The 22,087-nt window shown below is 34.6% G+C and overlaps 1 protein-coding gene across 23 annotated transcripts in view; it reads left to right on the top strand.

The window, feature by feature from the left end:
• Positions 1-22,087, top strand: part of SOX5 (SRY-box transcription factor 5) — a 997,462-nt gene that overhangs the window by 768,376 nt on the left and 206,999 nt on the right. For all 23 annotated transcript variants that reach the window (XM_038577063.1, XM_038577060.1, XM_038577061.1 and 20 more), the window contains one exon: positions 8,842-8,928. In XM_038577063.1, the coding sequence (XP_038432991.1) occupies positions 8,842-8,928 (87 nt within the window). The remainder of the gene's footprint in view (positions 1-8,841; positions 8,929-22,087) is intronic.

Genomic DNA, 22,087 nt, shown 5'->3' with positions numbered 1-22,087 from the left:
TTTAGATACATGATTTTAAGCAAATCAGGGGATATTCTTCTTAATTTTAAAATCCAATGCTATGTATTAGAACATAAAAATATAATTTGAATTGTAAGTAGCTCTAGAGCTCAACTGTTCAACTACCTGCATATCACAGTCTCTGATTTATCATATGAATCATGTCAGTTTTTATTGTTCATATCTTTTCAGGCATCTGGCAAGCTGAGATTGCGATTTGTTTTCACATATGTTGTGATAGAGAAGATTCAGGATGTGTAGTGGTTTAGCATCAGGCTGTATGCGCTTTAATTCTCACTTCCAGTGGTAAAACATTCTGTCATATTTTTAAAGTATTGGAATTCTTATTCTAATGTATGTTAAGTGGTTTTTTATTCTATGCTTTTTGTATCTCCTTTATCATCCTTACCACCCACTTTCACAATTTTAACAACAAAATTGTACAAATATGATTATTAATTTTCATTTTCATCATGGACGTAGATATCTAATTAAATGGCTGATTATGTGAATACACTCTTTTATAGTAAGATAATTGCTTCATTTATAATTCAAATACATATTTAGGTAATTCTTTTCTTAAGTATAACAGTAGGCATATATAATTTGCTTAGAGCTCTGCATTCTTATCTTTACTAAGCTGTGATATGTTTAAACTATCTGAAACTCCTGTTTGTAAGTCTTGTGAAATTAAGACTTTATGTTAAAGATTCCTGGTTCTCATATACCTTTTGCTATGATTAATTCTTATGATTTGTCTTCTATTTTTTTTTCTTCCTCTATCTCACATACTAACAGTTGGGAAAATAGTATTTCATATAAAATGTATGGAGAATAAGTTTTATTGTAATTGGTGTCTGAAAAGTTGGTCATTTGATGAATATAATAGAAAGAAATAGACACAAAAATTTTTATTGGAAATGCTTTAACTTTTTAAAGTTAACTACTAAGTGATAGTCATGAACACCTTCCTTTCAGATTTCTTTCTATCAAATTACTTTTGCTTTTCTATTCTACCCATCTTGCCTTAGTAACCCCTTTGCTTCCTCCTATTCTCCATTGTCATACCTCTTATTGTAACTAATGACTACAACTTAATTCATGTTTCCCCACCCACACTTTGCTGACTCATAAATTATTTGGATACAAATGGACAATATTCATTAGCTGTGCACTTTGCTGAAAAAGCCTCACACAAGGACTGCTGCAGTCTCTCATTTTTATTAAAAGTTAAAATGCTTTTGCTGTCATGGGGGTTGGGGTGAGTTAGCCATGATAGAGGACAGGGCTACAGAGCTAATAAATAAAAATAATAACTATTACCGCTAGTTGAGTGACCCTGGGAAAAGAGCACTACAAAGCTATTTGTCGTTCCCTTTCACTTGTCAACAGCACTGACTTAAAAGCGTTAGCCATTGTTGAGAATGTAATAGAGCCTATGGAAAGTTAGGAAGACAACTGTCCAAAAAAAAAAAAAAAAAATCAGACAAAGATAAGTTGAGTATTTTTGTGTATCTGTGCTGTTATGGGGCAATTCAGCAATGGAAGTGATAACTATCCTTGTCCCTCGCAATACTCACCTTTTGGGCAGCCCTGGTGGTTCAGTGGCTTAGTGCTGCCTTCAGCCCAGGGCGTGATCCTGGGGACCGGGATCGAGTCCCACGTCGGGCGAGGCATGGAGCCTGCTTCTCCCTCTGCCTGTGTCTCTTCCTCTATTTCTCTCTGTGTGTCTCTTGTGAATAAATAAATAAATAATAAATAAATAAATAAGGGGACCCCTGGGTGGCGCAGCGGTTTGGCGCCTGCCTTTGGCCCAGGGCGCGATCCTGGAGACCTGGGATCAAATCCCACATCGGGCTCCCGGTGCATGGAGCCTGCTTCTCCCTCTGCCTATGTCTCTGCCTCTCTCTCTCTCTCTGTGACTATCATAAATAAATTTAAAAAAAAATTAAAAATAAATAAATAAATATTAAAAAAACAATACTCACCTTTTTTCTATATTATGTTTATTGGCATGAACCAACTAAAAAATTCATAGGAATCAATGAAAATAAGGATTATGGGTCATTATCATAAAAATGTAGAGACAGAACTATTAGCTCTTCATGAGGTTTTTGAATTCTGGGTCATTTTGGTAATGGGCAAAATGAAGCACATGTGTATATATTTCATTTGATCTTTGAAATAGTTCTTTGGGGTTATTGTATATTAAGTTGCAGTTGTAGGGTTAGTAAATTTTTAAGTGTTACTGTGTGCCCAGTGGTGTTTTAAGAGCTTTACCTAAATTATCTCCTTTATTTATTTTGAGAATCACATTGATAAGTGCAATTATTATTCCCATTTACAGATGAGTCAGTTGAAGCAAACTGAGGTTAATCTACTTGCCAAAGGTCACAAAACTAGTAAGTGATGGAGTCAGGTTGTATGACATTAAGGCTTTTTTAAATGTTTAGTAGCACAACATAAGTGAGATTTTACCTCTTAGCAATGATTTTTTGAAATGTTGCCCCCAAATTATTTATGTTATTTTGCTGGCATCTAAATTTTGAAATGAGGACAAAACAAAGTTTTGCATAGAAATATACTCAACTTTCTGAGCTATGGAGTAGATTAAGCAATATAGCCTCATATGTCTCTCTTTTAATGGCATTATTTTTTGTATAGAAAATATAGAGCCATCTTGTGAGGAGTAAACCCAAAGTCATTGAGATATAGCAATTATATCATATTGATTATGGCATGTTTAATCATGTGATGAAAAACATACTCTTCTAAAATGTGGTATAAGATTGAGTATAACTGGGCAGGTGTGTTACTGGTTTCAGCTTGTGCAACGAGAAATTTTAAGCTTGTAAGTATTGATTTAAATATTGCAATATTCCAAAAACTGATTGCACATTAAACATTTTAAAACTTGAGTCAGCACGCCAATTTTTTTTTCTTTCTGTTAACAAGCTCTTATTAACTTTCAAGTGGAAACAAACAAGTATTTTGGCACCACTAAAAGTAAAGTATTTGTAGAGCTTAATTCACTTTAGGATAATTACATATAAAAATGAGGGCTATTGAAATTCTAATGCTTTGGAATTTCAGATGTGTTCCTCTTGTGTGTTGTTGTATGTATTATTTTTTAATGTTTCCTAGAAAAACTTGACATTTTCAGGGGCAGACTAGCTGTAGTGCTTGGATAATAGGAATATTACAAGGCCCTGTGGTCTTTAGTGGACAAATAACTTTCCAGATATATAGAAGTTTCACATTACTTCCATTACATTATTTAATATTTGCCCCAAAATATTGCCTAGGCCTGTGCATATTGTCAACATTAATTAAACTCATGGGTACATGAGTTCCAGATTTAAAAAAAATAATTTCCAGATTTAGCTCAATCTTCCCCCTCAAAAATAATCTTATTGTCAGTATTGAATAATTAAATAACAGCACATTGAATTGTAATTAGCTTTTTGAAGAAAAATATATTTTTCATAAACACAAGAATAACTTGTGTTTATTCTTCAGCTTTATGTTGGCCATCAAATAAAAGTTTGCAAGGGTAGAATATTGAGTTAAGGATACCTAATTCAGAGATCAGTCACCCAGATCAACTATCATTAATAATTGTTTAAAACTAGATGAGGCAAATAAGACTGGACTAATATTTCATTTTTGAAAAGCTTGACTATTAAAGGAACTTGTTATTGTGTATGGCGTATTAAAAAAAAAACACTGAATTAGGAGTTAGGCTTCAGGTCCTACCTTTATCATTAATTAGATTTACGATCTTAAGGCATATTTAAACCTTCATTTATAGTGTCAGTCTGTAAAATGAAGAAATTGGTCTAGACCATTTATTTCCCAAATTGTATTAAACGAAACAGTCCTCCCAACACTGATTTTCTTGGTTAAATATTTAAATAATACTATGTAATCCATAACTCACTTAAAGATTGGCAGCCTCTTAGCCCATAAATAGATCTAAATCTTGTAGAAACAAAATGTAAATTTGTGTAATGTAATTAGATTAACATGACAATGGAATGCTTATTTTGTCTTGATTTTATGTAACCAAAGGATTTGTGTACCATTTATGTCCAATGTGTTATACTTAGTAGATTACTTTTATGAAATGCTTATCTAAATGATATCTAAAGATCCTTCCACATTTAACATTCTGATTCTATTATGTGAATAATCCTCATATGCTTTTATTTCTTGACTTTGAAGAGGTATTGCTATATTTTGAAGTTTAGACATACTGTTGTTCCTTCCAAAAGACAACTCCCATCCCTAAATGTGCATCCTATCACATGTCATGAATAACACAGCTCAGTTTAAGCTACAAAATTAAAGTATACACAGAGGTAGATTTGGTAAGACCTAATTCTGGGGACTTTGTTTAAAAAGTCAGATATTACATATACGTATTTTTTGCTTGTTCAATTTTTCAATGAGCTCTGCCATTGCAGCTCAAGGGAGATTAAGGGAAAAAACCTACATAAACACAAAGCAAAAACCTGAGCTTGTGTGTAAAGCTACTGCACTGGAGCGAATGTGGTTTAATTCTTGGCACTGGCAGCTTGTTGGAGAATTACAATATGTTGGCATGAGTCTCTAGGTCTCATTGTTCCAGATGAGGGAGTCAGTCTTAAGAGTGTTTGGCACTGAAGGGAAAAAGGAGTGAGAGTTATAGGGAATGAACAGGCCCTAAAGAGGCAGGATGCTGTTGTAACAATGGCTGGCACAGTTGGGGGGGCCATTCACTGGTGGGGATTGCCATAGGCATTGATGTGAAGAAACATATGTGAGCAAAAGAGGCAAGGGTGAGGAGGGAAAATCAAGCAAACAATCAAAAGGGTCTTGATGGCAGAAAGAGACAAAGTAATCCAATTAGAGTCATCTTAATATTAATAGATTGACTGATATATGTCATCACCCTCTAATTTATCTTATCACTTATTTCTTACCATTTATTTTATTTTTTATTTTAAAATATGTACGAATTTATCTTTCCCCTAAAGAAACAGATTCCCTGAATTAAGAGGCCCTGATTGTGTATCCCTCTGTTGTACTTTCTGGCTAGCTGATGCTGGGTAAAGCATCCCCCTGAGCCTTAGTTTTCTCATCTGCAAAACGGATGTAATAACAATGCATACCATTCATTGATAACATTGTTGTATCTGACAGCAATTATATAAACTGAAATGCTATGCAAATAATAAGAGCTACTATTATCTCTCACACTTATTTTAACATAGGGAGTACTAGTTTTTATTTCAGTGGTAATTGTGATACTTCAGTGTTGGAGAGAACTCTCAGGAGAATCTTTAAAGGGCTTATAGTAAAACTGTGGCACATCTTAATGTGAAAATAATGGGTAATCCAGAATTTGAACTTTTGGAAAATAAAGATGTCCATAAACATTCTATACATACTCACAGTATAAAATACATCTCTACACATATTTTAAAAAATAACATTCATGTTAGAAAATGGAATATTTAATAGATAAGTACTATCTTTTTTAGTCCATAAACACCGAAGCAACACTTATATAATTGTGTCAAATTTCACTTTAATCACATTCACACATTTAATGAACAGGTGTATTATAAATATTGGGATTTTGCCATTTGGTCTTTTACAGTTCTAGTCATTTATATTCTCTCGGTTCTTTACCATTTTCAGAGAAATTCAGTCATTGTAAGCTGTGCATTCAGTAGTTCAGTAGGACCGTTGTGAACTCATCATTAACCATCATTATTAGGATCCATTGTGAAAGCATTTCTTAACCACTTCTTCATGAACTACAACTGGAGAAAAAGTAGAACACTAGCCATTGGAGGAATACTGGATGTGGATTTCCTTAAAGCTCTTTATTGTATAGTAGTTCAGATAGAGAGGTGAAGTGGGTGAAATGATATGCTTTTGGTCCCCCTAACATTGGGATCCAGTAGGTTGAACTTAAGCTCCCCATGGGCAACTTCTCAAAATAATCTTCTGAATTAGATATTGAGGCATTTGTTTACCACTTAAGAAACCAAAGCTTAGGGAAATACCTAATTCAGAAGATTATTATGAGAAGTTTGAGATACCACATGTAAAGGACCTGGTACACTGCTTAGCACTTAGCCCTCAAAATAGTAGCTATCATTATCATTTCATTGTTGACAAGAGAGTTCAGAATTTGTAGGCAAAAAATACAAAACAAACCAAAACAAAACCTGACTTCAAAAGTCAACTCTGCCCATTACATTTTGTGAAACCTCAGACAAGTGCTTTTTTTTTTTCTTTTTGCTTTTGTTTTTAAACTGTATTATGGATATAATAACACAGTCTGAGTCGTCAGGTATTTGCTCTGATTAAATGAGAGAATACAGACAGGTAAAAGCATCCAGCATAGTTCCTGGCACATAGGTTGCTCAATAAATGTTTATTGAATCTGAATTTAAAGTATATACCTCATCCAAATTGCAAATATTAGTGTCTTTATTCATCCACAGACTTGACAACCCCGAGTTAGATATGTTTCTGATTTTACAACTTCCAAATTACTTGGTCTTAAAGAAGGTATTCATTTTTCTGTTGTGGATATTCAAAGTCAGGTACTTGGGGAAAAAAAAAAAAGTGGCTTTGTATAGGAGCCTTATATCTTTATGTAAGTTAATAAAGAGGCCAGGAATGTTCTGCAGGTTTCAGAAATCTGGCGGCTGTTACTTTAACTCTGCAACTTAGACAGAAGACTTCTGTTTCTTTATGAGCACACTACAGTGAATATTTTGTCTAGCTGCAGGGGAAAAGCTTTGTCATGGACTTTGCAGACAATAGCCTTAAAAGTAAAATGGTCTGCTTTTGGTGCCGGGAGGTTCAGGGGCCTATTGTTAGTGCACAATGGATTTCTATTGCTGCATTCCTGCTTTGCAAAGGTTTGTTAGCTTTTAATGACTGACAGTACTCTATTGCAAATACCGTATTGGCTGTGCCCTGTTTACATGCTACTCAAGAATTTTTGTGGAGTGCTGGAAAAAAGAAACAGTGGTGTTTGTTTGACCTACTCTGATAAGGTTTAAAAATGATTTCGCTCATGAAGTGTTTACTGGGAATGCAGAAACATTGGAAATCCTTGCAGAAGTATTTTAAAGTTACTTTTTAAGCCTCAATGAACAGAAATATTGATTACAGTAAGAAGAGATTTAATTCATCTTATTACTCAGAATTGTCATTACCATTTTCAAAACCAGTATGGAACAGAAATAGGGATATTTTAAGAAAAGGTAAAATTAATTTCTTAGGCTCTTTCTTCCTTAAAATGCAAGAAATGGAAATATTTTGTTACAAAGGGAAAAAATATATCTTACACATCCCATCGTAAATTCCTTAGTAAATGTGTACACAGTAATTGTGATAGGTGCATATGTGTATGTGTGTGTATTTGCAGCATATGTATAGACTATAGATTGTTAAGCAGTAATCATTCAGAGCTTTTCACCATTTTACTTTCCAGAAGTTTTTGACATCTGAAAAAAAAAAAAAGACATTCCATATTTTCACAGTTTTTCCAAGAAAATTTCACCTCCACTTTGTTGAAAACTCACAGGCTTTGTGACTCTGATAGCCAATAGCTGTAAGATGGAGACCTGAGAAAAGTAGATAGCATTAGCCAAAGATGGTGATGATGCCTTAAAATGCATTTTACTGTGGGGAAAATGAACCAGTTTCTAATAATCTTATGGTCTGTAGGCCAGACGGTCCCTTTGATAAGTTAACATGTACTCCCTTTATGCTCCTAGTAGGGGGTAAACAAATGTCTGAACAAACACAAATACACATAAACACCAATGTGGAGAATGGCAGTGTATGTCTTAGATCCAGATAATAAGTGTGGGTATTGTTATTTAGATGGAGCATACTGGGACACTTATCTTTTAGTACACTCCATTTTCTAACTGAATGCAGTGCTAATCGTGGGATTGAAAGCCATTGTAATTGTGTACCCATCTAAATGCTGACAAGAATATACAATTACATTGTTTGGAATTGAGTTTAATGTTTGGGAGTTTTATTAGCATTTATGTTTACTTATACATTAAAATTCAACACAAAAGAAGAGGTCAAAAACCATGTGATATATAGAAACAAATATCAGACTAAAGCATAACCTTGCTCTTTCAAATATATGTGCCCTGTCTCAATACTGGGCTTTTTAAAAGAATGTAAGACAAATCCGAAATAAGCAAATAATAGGTTTCCATTATAGGCATTACTCACTTTTCTAGATTTTGTAATCTTTGTAAAGCTTCTTTTATACCAACTTTTTTTTTTTTTTTTTAATGTTCACGGTACTGGCAAATCTTTCCACAGTGTGCTTACCACCATACGATGTTAAACACATATTATAAAGTGGATGTAATTGTAAACACACAGAGGGATATAATTACATGTAGCAGATTTAAGAGCTAATTCTTTGCCTTTTTTTTTTGCTCTGCATTTTATCAACATAATTATTTTTTGACTGCAGACTAACACCCTGAAATTGACAAGCATCTATTATAGCAGGAATTTGTTCACCAAATTGAAAAACAATGAACTGCAGGTTTATATGTACCCATTGTCATAAAGAATTAGTACGGCTTTGTTCCGCAAGAGGAAAAAGCTAATGATTTTGAAACAGCAGGTGATAAAACACATTCTTTTTTTCCCCCCTGTTATCAGTTTGTTGATGAAGTCATTATGAACTGGGGCCCGGATAGGGATGGCCTTATTTTTAGCAGATAGACTTTTAATGAGCTTCATTGTAAAGATAGTCATGTTGATTTGCTTACATTTTTTTTTTTCTTTACTTAGAAACCCCCAGTATTGAAAAGCTACTCTCAAAGGACTGGAAAGACAAACTTCTTGCAATGGGATCAGGGAACTTTGGTGAAATAAAAGGTAATATATTTGTGATTATTTTGATCCAAAATGTATGAAAATGAAGTTTATATGTTGAAATATTAACTGTGATAAAGTGCTTCTCTCCCGAACCCTCTCTGCCTCATGCATTCTCTGTTTTTGTTGTTTTTCTTCCTAGTTTGAAAGTGGATGTATCGGGATTCTTATTTTCTCTTTGTTGGTGCCTTATTAGATAAATGGAATGTTATTTTAACAGAATAACCCCACCGTATCTTCAAAAGTCTGTGGTTTTCATGATTAAAAAAATAAATAAATGATTTACCTTGTAAGTAAGGATATATCTATATCAGGATTACAAACTGCCTATTACGAGATGATTTTATACATTCTACATATTAGAAGTGTGAATGTACATACCCTAGATATAAAACCAGAAATGATAAATGGAGAAAGCTTAATAAAAGGTTGTATTGTACTAACAAGAGCAACATTTTTGGTTTGGTTCTATTTGAATCAGACATTACATACAACTAAGAGAAAAAGTCTATATGGACTTCATGATACTGAATATCCATATCTCAATAAACTTTTACTATTAACAGTGGGAGAGGGCTTAATTTCTCATACAAAAATAGAATTAAATGGTCATTTCAGTTAATTTTAAAGTGTATTTTCTTAGAGCATAGTAGGCAATCTATGGCTTTCTGTTTGTTGCCAATAGCACACTTGATTCTGAGTTCTAAAGGATTAATTTTGAGAAAAAATACTTATTCATCAATATTAAAATAGTTATGTATCACTCTATATTTTTTGGTAGAAGCTGAATATATATTTAAAATATCAGCAGATTTATATTAATATACATGTAGAAATATGTGTATAAATAACTTTTTTTGCATATGTATGTATGTGCACGTGTTCTCCCAATGAAAAAGGCAATTGTCTTTCTTATGGCTCTACTGCATTGGAGCATTCTGCCAAAAGGCAGGACACTAGCATCTCAGTATTTGGAAACTTCCAGAAAATGCTGGACTATTTCACTTTTTTATCCATTCTCTTTGAAGGTTACATATATCCAGGTTATGATTAAGTATGATTTGGTGGTGGGAGAATGAATGAGTGCTAATCAATACATTCAGTAACCAAAATCTTTAATGGAGTCAAATTCAAACAGATAATAATTAATATGCCTTAAAGAGCTTGAAGGCCAAGTTGAAAGAGAACGGAGAATGTTATTTTCTGAGGCAGCAGATCATTTATATTATTGTGTTGGATTTTAACCCATTTGTACCCAAGATATAGGATGTGTTCTCCAAGGTTCTTTATTCTCCTCTGACCTAGGTGATAACTGAGAGTAGAGCAGAGAAGACTGCCTGTTCCAAGCCTTGTGATCTCATTCCACTGGAGGACAGACATTTTTCCTCCCTTGTTTTCTTTACAAGTCAAACTTAAAAGCAGCAACAGCAGTGATGATAAGCTTGGAGGAAAGCAGCTCCACTCTCCTTTCAGGCTTGCCTGTGGGGTTAGTTCAGGAAGCTGTAGTACAGTCAAAAGAAGTTTCCGTCTTTAATTTTGAGTTTTTTAAGCTTCACATTCAGAGCATAAGTTTGGTTATTGTCCTTTGGTACTGTTCAAAAAGCTGTTTTCTGATGCATTTTAAAAGCAACTGTGGGTCTTTCTTCTGTTGGGGGCATGGTTATTAGGTGCTTGGATAGGTTTGGCAGAAAACTGGGAAAATATCTCTGGCTTACTTTTTCTACTGACTGCCCGTGACAGTTGCAATTACTCTCCATTGTTCATAGGTGGCTAGAAAGTGGAAAGGATACAATAGTGTGTAGCCCTCTGGGGGTAAATGAATTTGACTTAATGGTTCTTGGGGGGTCAGACACTATGATTATGCCATGCTCAGGAATGTGGTTTTCATGCCACCTCAGAAGAAGTTATGTGAGAACAATGGCTTAGCTGTTTGGCAGATTTTTTTTTTTTTTTTTTAATGAAGTAAATAAAGGTGTAAGTCTTATGTATATGCACACTGTTTGGGGTTGAGATAGGGAAGAATGAGAGATTGTTTAATCTGGAAATATGAACTTATTCAACTATTAGATGATTTATCAATGATAATTTGGAATAATATATTTAATATACTCTTTGCATATGTTAACACATTTATAGCCTTTACAGTATTTACCAAGTCTTGTCAATCGAAACTTTTCTGTTTACACTGCTCAGTTTTCATTTAACTTTTAATTAGTCCTAGGAAACCTGTAGGCCAATGAGTGGGGGGTATGGGGGGGCTCATGCACACACAGGCACACGTGGAATCCATTCTTGAATATCTAAAACTATAGCCAAATGAGGGCAGAGCTCAGTTCCTAAGTGCCGGCTTTAGGTTGCTGCATGTGAATTACTTTCAGAGCATTTGGACAAAGGTTAATATTACAGCTTGGCAAAGTTCAGAGAAGTGTTTCTTGCTATTACTGTTTAAAAAGTGAAAATGATAAACTTTAAAAAATAGGAATAAATAGCATTTGGTTTGGATATTTTAGCTATCGATAAATAGTTGTCATACTCACTTAAAATCAATCTCATTTTTCAAGAGACAACATGGGTTAGTAAAGGTCACCCACTTCTAAGAGCATAAAATTATTTTTCGTGTTAGATTATTTTGCCTGTTAGAATTGATACCATTTTATGGTCTGGTACTTTGGAAATATGAAATAATTAGGTTTTAAAGTTACATTCAAAACAATCCTCTAAAAAACATACAAAAAGGACACTAGATCCAGCTTTGCAGAACGAAACCATTTGACTAAAAAAGCTTAGCCAACAATCAGTATAGGTGTATAAACTGATTAACTGCCTGAAGAAATTCTTTCTTTCTTCTTCTCCAGTCAACATCTAGTGCGACTGTTCAGTTTACAGAGTCTTTTGTTGTTATCTATAGCAGAAGCACTGAGTAACAGTTGTGTGAAAGGTGAAGAAATACCTCTTGGAGCCTCATAGTTACTGAGAAGGGGACAAAGCAGCGCCTGCACTCCTGTTGGCAACTGGGAGTGTCACACGTTGTTTTAGCTAGCATGAAATTCTATTACACTGAAGGTCATTGCATTGGCACTTCACCTGAGGACAGTATCTGGAGATCCATGGCAGCTCTGACTAATCTAAACATATCTTTTGTTTTTCAAAACAGTCGTTGCAGAATTTGTATTTAATGGACTTGAAATTTTTGGTGGAATTGTAACAAAAAAATCTGCATGCAGAATTCTTGCAAATAATTCTCTCTTGGTGAAGTTAGAAAAAGCAGGGGAGCACCTGGGTGGCTCAGTGGTTGAGCATCTGCCTTTGGCTCAGGTCGTGATCCCAGGGTCCTGGGATTGAGTCCCACATCAGACTCCCAGTAGGAAGCCTGCTTCTCCTTCTGCCTATGTCTCTGCCTCTCTCTGTGTCTCTTCTGAATAAATAAATAAAATCTTAAAAAAAAAAAAAGTTAGAAAAGCAGGGCATTGTTTGAAAGGTCTTCTGGCTAGGTCACACAGATAAGCCCAAATCAGTTTCTCCACCTGCCTTGTATAAAGAATTCTTTAAAGCCTGGTTTCTTTCTCATTGGTATCCCTCATAGACCCTTTCTAACCCTGCTCAGAATGCAGTAATTTAGGCCAGCAAAGTATTGTATCTGGTATTAAGAAAAATGCCAGCTGCGGTTGGTATAATAAAAAAATGGCTCTTTTGAGAGCTATAATTTTGTTCTTTCTAGAAGATGGAACAGAAAGGCAAACACCAAACAGCTCTAGAATGCCAGTAATAGGTTCAAGGAAATAACCCATTCAGTAATACTTTGGCCTCTTAGAACTCATGATAAAGACATGCTATTTAGATTCAACATGTGGGTTAAAGTAGATCTTCTGTTAGGTGACATAACATTTTGAAATAAAAGAGACATGTGGATTCAGTGTGTGGCTTGAAAGAGATAATTCTGTTTAAATAATGTTAGACAATTTTTAAACAAGCAGGCATGGAATAAGAATCAGATCCCAGGTAATAAATCTAGTAAGGGATCCTCAGTGTTTTAAAATTTAGAACATGGAAACTAAAATCCCAGTTTAGATATATAAGGGTTTGTATCACTTTGAAAGTAGTTTCAAATCCTTTCTTTTAAAATAAAAAAAATACTATTTGAGGATCACATGCTTTGCTGATAATAACTTTATAACTTATTTCATTTGTACATTAGCCTAAAAATATATCTGGACATTTTAATAAAGGGGTTGGGAATGTTGATTATTTTTTGAGGGAACGTTACGTCTGAAATTTGTTCAGTGCAAGAGTCAGCTGTGAGGAAGGTACATAACATATAGTCATTTACTTCTACATAAAGTAAATGTTTAATGTTTTTATTTTTTTTTTTTTTTTATTTTTTTTTTTTTTTGTTTAATGTTTTTAATCTACTAAGCTTGTTTTATATTCTTTGTAGTTGCTTATGAGTAATGTTTTCACTTTTTGTAAAACTACTTTATGAGAACCAGTGAAAGACTACTGATGCACAGCATATAAGTTTTTAAATGTTTGGCAAGGTCTGTAAAAGCAAAAAAGTGACTTTATGTTTTCTGTACATTGGTAATTTGCTCTGTCCCAGAATGCCAGAGGCCTTATGCCAGTGTATAAACACAGCAAGTGATGAAAAGAGAATGGCCAGACACTGGATCTCATTGACTTCTGGATTGATGATCCAGTTCACAAATTAAGAAGTTTCATATACCTTTTAAAGAAGGTACTTAATAATGCATGTTTTATTTTCGATTTTTAAAATTTTTAAAGATTTATTTATTTGAGGGAGAGATAGAGTGCGTGTAGGGAAAGGGGCAGAGGGAGAGAATCTTCAAGCTGATTCCCCTCTGAGCAGAGCCCCATGCAGGGCTTATCCCATGACCTATGAGATCATGACTTAAGTCAAAACACTTAACCTGGAACACCTGGGTGGCTCAGTGGTTGAGCATCTGACTTTGGCTCAGGTCATCACCCCAGAGTCCTGGGATCAAGTCCTGCATTGGGCTCCCCACAAGGAGCCTGCTTCTCCCTCTGCCTATGTCTCTGCCTCTCTCTGTGTGTCTTTCATGAATAAATAAATAAAATCTTAAAAAAAAAAAAAGACACTTAACCAAACTGAGCTACCCAGGTTCCCCAATAATGCATGTTTTAAATAGATACTTTTACATATTAAATCTGGGTTCTGTTTTTGAAAATAAAAATAGGTTTTCCTCAACATTTTTTTCACATTTAAAAATATACTCATTCATTTAGTAAGTATTCATTTGTGCAAGGGATGTAAAGATTCTAATATTGAAATAATTTTTTATTTTTTTATTTTTTAAAATATTTATTTATTTATTCATGATAGACACACAGAGAGAGAGAGAGAGAGAGAGAGAGAGAGAGGCAGAGACACAGGCAGAGGGAGAAGCAAGCTCCATGCCGGGAGCCTGATGCGGTACTGGATCCTGGGACTCCAGGATCGCGCCCTGGGCCAAAGGCAGGCGCCAAACCCCTGAGCCACCCAGGGATCCCCCTGAAATAATTTTTAAAACATTTTTTTCTTATAGATATGAACTCCAAAGCTTACATTCTCCAAACTGTTAGCTGATGAAATAACCTAAAACCCTTTCCTCTTTTAAAGGATCATTTTTCTTACTAAAGAAGCATGGTATAGTTTAAAAAAAAAAAAATTTTGATGTCCTGTTGCAGTGATTCCTCCAAGAACTTGTAGAAATCAGTTATCCTTCGGTTTATTGCCTCATCTGCTCATTTATTTTTTTAAAGATTTTATTTATTTATTCATGAGAGACACAACAGAGAGAGAGACAGAGACAGAGACAAGAGAGGCAGAGGGAGAAGCAGGCTCCACGCAGGAAGCCTGACGCAGGACTCGATCCCGGGACTCCAGGATCAGGCCCTTGACTGAAGGCAGGCGCTAAACCACTGAGCCACCCAGGGATCCCTTCATCTGCTCATTTAAAAACTGTTGCAGATTACTATTGATTACATGCCTATTTGTGTACAGGACCTTGTAAACATTTTCCTTACAAAATTATTGTGACAGAGTAATTTCATTCCCAGTTTATATGGAAAGAATTGGAGAGAGAGGGAGAGAGAGAGAGAGAGAGAGAGAGAGGAGAAAGATGAATTATCTAAACCCACATACTTTAGTTGTGACAGAGTCAAGATGTGAAGCTAATCCTGCCTGTCTTCAAAGCTTGTGCTCTTTGCATGATGCTTGGCAGTCTCTCTTCAGTAAAGTTGGAATGGACGATCTCTAAAATCCTTTAAAACATGAAAACATATCCAGATCCAACACCCCTGGATGAAACGCCCTCAGATGCAGCCATGATATTCTATTCTAAGCTTTGATCTGTCCCTTAGGACACACACACAATTTTGTCTTATTAGCCTACTTACATATTTACCTTTCCCTTGTATAATACCTGGTTTACCATTAGCCCAAAGTTTGGGACTCAGTTTCTTCTTGATGAATGAATGACAATTTAAAAATGCCATGTCGGGCAGCCCAGGTGGCTTGGCGGTTTAGCGCCACCTTCGGCCCAGGGTGTGATCCTGGACACCCAGAATCGTGTCCTGTTGGGCTCCCTGTATGGAGCCTGCTTCTCCCTCTGCCTGTGTCTCTGCCTCTCTCTCTCTCTCTCTCTCTCTCTGTCTCTCATGAATAAATAAATAAATAAAATGTTTTTAAAAATGCCATGTCTTAGGCAGATTTTTACTGACTACATTAAAGTCTATAAATGTGGCAAATTTGATGCAATTTGAACAAAAAAAAACGTTTTGGGTACAATATCCAAGTAAGTGGATGGAATAATCTTGGGAAAAGTTTATAAAATTACTATCTCCATTAAAAGGTAAAAATTTGTAATAAGAAATAGCATAGAGCTAAAAAAAAATGTACAAGAACAACTCTGGCTTTCATTACAAAAATTGATAATGCACACATTTTCTTTCTGATATCACAGAAGTGAAGCATCCACCATAGGATAATAAAGGTAGAGACCGTAGCTACTTGTCAAGTGTTCCATTTCACTCTATGTCAGTTGCCTTTAAAACTGAAAGCTTCCTTAAAAAAAAAAATTAAAAAATAAAACTGAAAGCTTCCTATAGTAGATATATTTAAATCCAAGCCAAATGCCACTTTTTAAGATCTTGAAGCAAAAAACCAAATACCACTGTTTTTTTCCAAAACAATTATAGTAATCTATAAGATAAGAACATTTATAGTATTGACAGTGTATAATAGAATATCAATTAATTTATTCTATCATGTAATATATATATATATATATATATATAATTTTTTTTATTCCAACCTCTTGGGGTATCTATCTAGCAGTATAGGGTATGTAGCTAAATTTTATCAAAGTTTAATTACATTTGTTCTTAATGTAAAAGACCAATTCATAGATGTTTATAATTTGCGTAACCTAACAAATACTCTTTTAATAAATTGGAATGATGCCACTAAGACTTTTGATGAGGGAGTCTGCCTTTTCTCTCTTGTTCAATAAGAGAGCCACTAAAAGAAACTTTAGTTGTAAATGTAGAACCACTTAAGTTAGCTTTTATTTATTATATTTTAGTTCATTCAACAAATATTACTATCTGTCTTGCCATGTGCTATGTTCTGGAGATACAATGGTAGCGAAGAGAGAGATTTCTGCCTTTTTATTTTTTTTTAAAATGTATTTATTTATTCATGAGAGACACCGAGAGAAAGAGAGAGAGAGACAGAGACAGAGACAGAGGGACAGGCAGAGGGAGAAACAGGCTCCATACAGGAAACTTGATGTGGGACTTGATCCCAGGACTCCAAGATCACACACTGAGCCAAAGGCAGATGCTTAACCACTGAGCCACCCAGGCATCCCGATTTCTGCCTTTTTAAGGCTTACATTAGAGTAGAGCCTCTTTCATTAGGCAGAAATTTTAAAGGCAGGACAACTAATGATTTTTAGATACTTCAAGTGAAATGCCAATTGAGAATAACAATAGTTCCAGTAAATAAATTAAACCAGGTAAAGTCCTATCCAAATTATAATGCTGATAGTCTAAGTAACACCAATTATTAGGAAAAAAATCCCTGCAAAGATTAACCATTGCTTTGAAACAAAGAGTTAAATTTCTGGTAAATTTTTTTTGAAGGAAGAAACCCAGTTTACTTTTAGTGTCAGAATTCTAGGCCTTTCCCCTTCTTCTTGAGTGAGTTTGCTCTTATATTTCCTTTATTTGGATTAGAACTCCTAGCAATTTACTTTGATTTTGATCATTTCACTTCAAACCATATATCTATTTCATTTGAGTGGAATAAAACAATACTGGGGAAATGACAGCTTCCACAGATTCTTTTCTTATTATTTTAAGTTGAGTAATCCCGATGAGGATTTCCCTTATGCATAGAATTGTACGTTATCAATCAAGGACTTCTCTCTGTTCTTATGAAGTTTACTTTATTCATTCAACAAGTTGTTATAGGATGTCTACTTAGTGCTAGGCATTACTCTGTAGAGCTGGGGATCCCACATTGAACAAAACGAACCGGTAACCTGTTTTCATAAAACTTATACTCTGTGGAAGAGTCAATAAATAAATAACTATATTCATAAAATACAACATATGGTGTTAACTACTATGAACAGAATAAAAATTAAATGATGTGACCAAAAGTGAGATGATGGCTTCCTTAATTTCATTGTTCAGGGCAGGCGGCCTGAGGAGTTGGCATTTAAATTACTCTCTGGTTGGAGCTGATAGTTTGTTTATTATCTTTTCCATTTAAATGTAAGCTCTCTGAAACATAAACATTTTTGTCTGTATTAGACACTATAGTATTTTCAACACCTAAGATAGTGTGAGGGACATAGAAGGAAGTAGGTGGGTATATGCAAAATAAAGGAAAGAGAAAAGTCCATCATTTAAAGTGGCTCTCTACTGGGGGAAATTTGTCATTGTCTGGAGACATTTTTGGTTCTTATAGCTAGGTAGGAAATGCTGCTGGCATCTAGCCAGAGATCCTACACAGTCCCCAGAAAAGGAATTTTCTAGTCCAAAACATCAACACTGCCAAGATTAAGAAATCTGGATCTAGGACAAGGCTTTCCCATGGGAAACAATTGGAGTACAAAGACCCTAATATGGGAGCAACTTTAAAAAATGGTCTTGAACACATTTGAACTTTATGTATTGATATTGGAAGAACTCAAAGAAGGCCATGTGACTGAAGCATTTTTACAATAGAGAAATGGAAGAAATGATGTCAAAGAAGGTAAGGGCTAGATCATTCAGGGCTTTGTAAGGGTAAGGAGTTTGGATTTTATTCAATGTACAATGTAAGCTGTGAAATGATTTTATACAAGTGTGTGACATCATCGGATTTACCTTTCTAAATGGATCACTCTGAACTTTTGCTGGAGAATAGCTTCTAGTAGAAGTAGAAGTAGGTAAAATAGTTAGAAAATAATTGTAATCATGAAGCAAGAGATTATGATGGCTTGGATTAAGAGATAGTACAGGAAATAAAGATTAATGGGCTAATTTATATGTTCTAGAGTTGAAAGGATTCCCAATGAATTAGATATGGAAGACAAAAGAATATAGCAATATATGGATGGTGATGTCTCTTACTGAGAGGGAGATGACTGAAGCTGGTTCCCTTCCTTCATGACTTGTGTCGCATTACATTAAGGAATGTTCTGACCTATACTTCTGTGGAACCTATAGAACTATAGCAATCACTCAAATGGTTATGATGCCTGTAGTTGTTAAACAGTAGGAAGAACTGAAATAGAATATATTTGCCTCTTATGTCAGTAATCCTTCATTCCAAGGGAATTGAAGGAGGACTAGCATAGATTAAAACACTTAAAAGTGCAAAGAACTGAAACATGAAAATAGATTACTACTAATGACACACTCAAACATGAACTCATATCATTAGCTATCTGAATCTGATTGAACTAGGCCATGGTTGTTTCCCCATAGTGTTGTATACTTGTATGATTCTTAAAAATCTAAATCTAAGAGAAGAAATAGTATCTACTCTTTTTGTTTGGGAGGCCTCTGGGTTTTCCCATGATGTTGTTTACATACACATACACACACACACACACACACACACACACATACATTCTTAAAGTCTAGGATATTTGTGACCCTTACTGGTTTCTCCAATATTCATAGATCGCTTACTCAACTCCCTTAAGCCAAAGCCAGAATTTCTATGTAACTCATGTAAGATAATATATCTCCCCATTTCTCTTGACTATACAGCATTCCTAAACCTGAGAGTGGTTTAAAGGAAAGTGACTCACTCATTAAAATTTTAAATAATTTGGTATATACCAGGTCTACTAGTAGGTAATGAGAGTATAAAAGTTGGTGATTTACAGTTGTGACTGTCACAGCTATCTCTGCTGACTTTAGGAAACAAATGTGAAAATAAAATTTATAGTTTAAAGGTTAAATAGTATAATAAAGATGTGCACTGTGTGGGTTCCAAAAGAAGGGAACTATTATCAAAATTGAGATAAGAGCTTAAAGAACAATACATATGACCTGGAACATGGAGAATGAATATTTAGGGAAGGAATAGCCAGGGTAAGTAAGACACTTGTGAAGGGTGGTATCCTTTGTGAGGGATGGTAGAAAAATCATTGTGGCTAGAATTTAGAATACACAAAAGAAGTGAGAAGTTTGGATCATAATTAGAAGGACCTTATTCATTCTTAAGAATGAGTTGACATTTTATTCCAAAGACATTGAGGAACAAGTGGCAATGTTTAAACAGGAATGACATGACTAAATTTGGTTTTTAGGAAGATAATTTTGGTACCCATTTGGAGGATAGACTTGTAGAGAAAAAAAAAATAGTGACAGAAAGTTTTATTAAAGGCTACAGGTGTGTTTGGATGGCTCAGTTGGTTGAGTGACCAATTCTTGATTTAAGCTCAGGTTTTGATCTTAGGGTCATGAGTTCAGGGCTCTTAAAAAGGGAAAAGAAAAGTTTGCTACAACTCATGAAAAAAGATGAAGAATGTCAGTGGAGATTATCAGCTTTAATCCGGTTGGTAGTGAAATGAAATAGAGAGGCCAGGTAAAAGTTGGTTGAGGCAGGCTTTTAATGGACGTGTTCTCCGACGAGGTTCTGCTGCCCTACAAGGGAGTGAAGTCGGGGAAGTCATGGGGCCGGGGAAGTCATGCCCAAAGGGAGTACATGTGAGCTTTTAAAGGGGGGAGGGGTAAGGGGTTATGTCTGTATGGGGTAATAGGTATTAGGGCATATTACTGGTGGAATCGGTATGAGGCAATAACTGCTTATGTCCTTATATGGGGTTTGGGTAAGGTGAGGTTCAGATTTCCTTATAGGTCCTGTCTCCCCCTGATGATATGTCCTTGGATGGTCTGCTGGTGGTGGGAAAGTTCCGAGGCAAGGGTAACAAGATAGAGGGTCCACCACCATTTTGCTGGTGCTTCTCTATCCCCTTTGTACCTGCCGGCCCAACAGAGATGGGGAAGGGAGCCAGGAACAAGAACTTTCCCTACTTACTCTACAACAGTATTTATGTTATGATGTCCTTTGTGTAAAGGAAATTGTTATGAATTGAATTGTGTCCCTATAAAAATTCATATGTTCAAATTCTAACTTCTAGTACCTCAGAATGTGACTGTACTTGGGAGATAAATCCGAATAGAGGTAATTAAGTTAAAATTTGGCCACTAGGGTGGATCCTAAATCCATATGACTACTGTCTTTATAAGAAGAGGAAATTTGGACATGTATAGAAAGTTATGACATGAAGACATAGGAAGAAGCTGACCATCTACAAGCCAAGGAGAAAGGTTTGGAGTAGCTCTTTCCTCATAGCCCTCAGAAGGAACAAATCCTGCTGAGACCTTAGTTTTGGACTTCTGGCCAATAAACATAAATTTCTGTTCTTTAAGCCACCCAAACTATGGTACTTTGTTACAGCAGCCCTGGTAAACTAGTACAGAAATATTCTGGTAAATGTTTGAATCTTCATTTACAAGAGTATCATAATAATAAAAATAATTGTAGTTACCTCTGAAGGAACAGTATTCAGAGATCTTTCACTCTATACCCTTTTATAATTGCTGATTATTTACTCATGTGAACACAGCAATATTGAGGAAAACATTTAACTAATTAAAACTAAAACTAAAATTATTTTGAGAAAAAAAATTATCATGATTTGTTGATATAATCCATACAGGAGGAAAGTAGTTGAGAAAAGAATTGAGGATGTTGTTAATGTTTCTAACTTAGAATGTTGATTGATAATGCTTTAAAAAATGGGGGAAAATGCAGAGTCCCACCATATACATGTTGAATTTTAAAACTGAGATCTACATTCAGAGATACCTGTTCTGCATCTCTAAGTAAGTGACTAGGGCTGGAGGACAAACTCAGAGTGGGCATAAACCTTAATATTTCATTGACTCTGAGACAGTATTCATTGTAAGACTCAGAGAGTTTAAAATATACAAAGTGTGTATCTGAGAATCAATGAAATATGAATAAGGGGAGACAAAAGGATTTTGTTAATCTTTCATATACTGAATGCCAAAATGGTATTTGCTTATACTTACCAACAAACAAGTATATTTCTTTATACATTGATATTACACCAGTTATATAAATGGATAATGTCACCTTAAACTTTTAAGTTATATTTCCACATATTATACATGATATATATTTTTCTATGTGAATGATAATAAAATTGTAGAAAATTTTCTTAAAAAGTATAAAAATATTAAAATGGCTTAAAAAAAATAAAATGGCTTATAATCCCTTCACCTACAAATAGCCCCTATTAATACATAGGTAAGTTTTCTTCCAATCTTTTATTCTATAAATCTAGGTATGTGCATATATTGAGATATTTATACCAATATTTTCTTTCTTTTTTTAAATTGAGGTATAACTGACATGCAGTACTATATTAGTTTTGGACATAAAACATAATGATTCAGTATTTGTGTATATTGTGAAATAATCACCGCAATAAATCTGATTAACATCTATCATTATACACAGTTCCAAAAATTTTTTTCTTGTGATGAGAACTTTTAAGATTTACTTTCTTAGCAACTTTTCAGTATGCAATACAGTATTATTATCTAT

This window comes from Canis lupus, chromosome 27, assembly GCF_011100685.1.
Source record: "Canis lupus familiaris isolate Mischka breed German Shepherd chromosome 27, alternate assembly UU_Cfam_GSD_1.0, whole genome shotgun sequence".
In the NCBI taxonomy this organism is placed as follows: domain Eukaryota; kingdom Metazoa; phylum Chordata; class Mammalia; order Carnivora; family Canidae; genus Canis; species Canis lupus.
The sequence above is the reverse complement of the archived record's forward strand: the minus strand, read 5'-3'. Positions and strand labels throughout refer to the sequence as shown.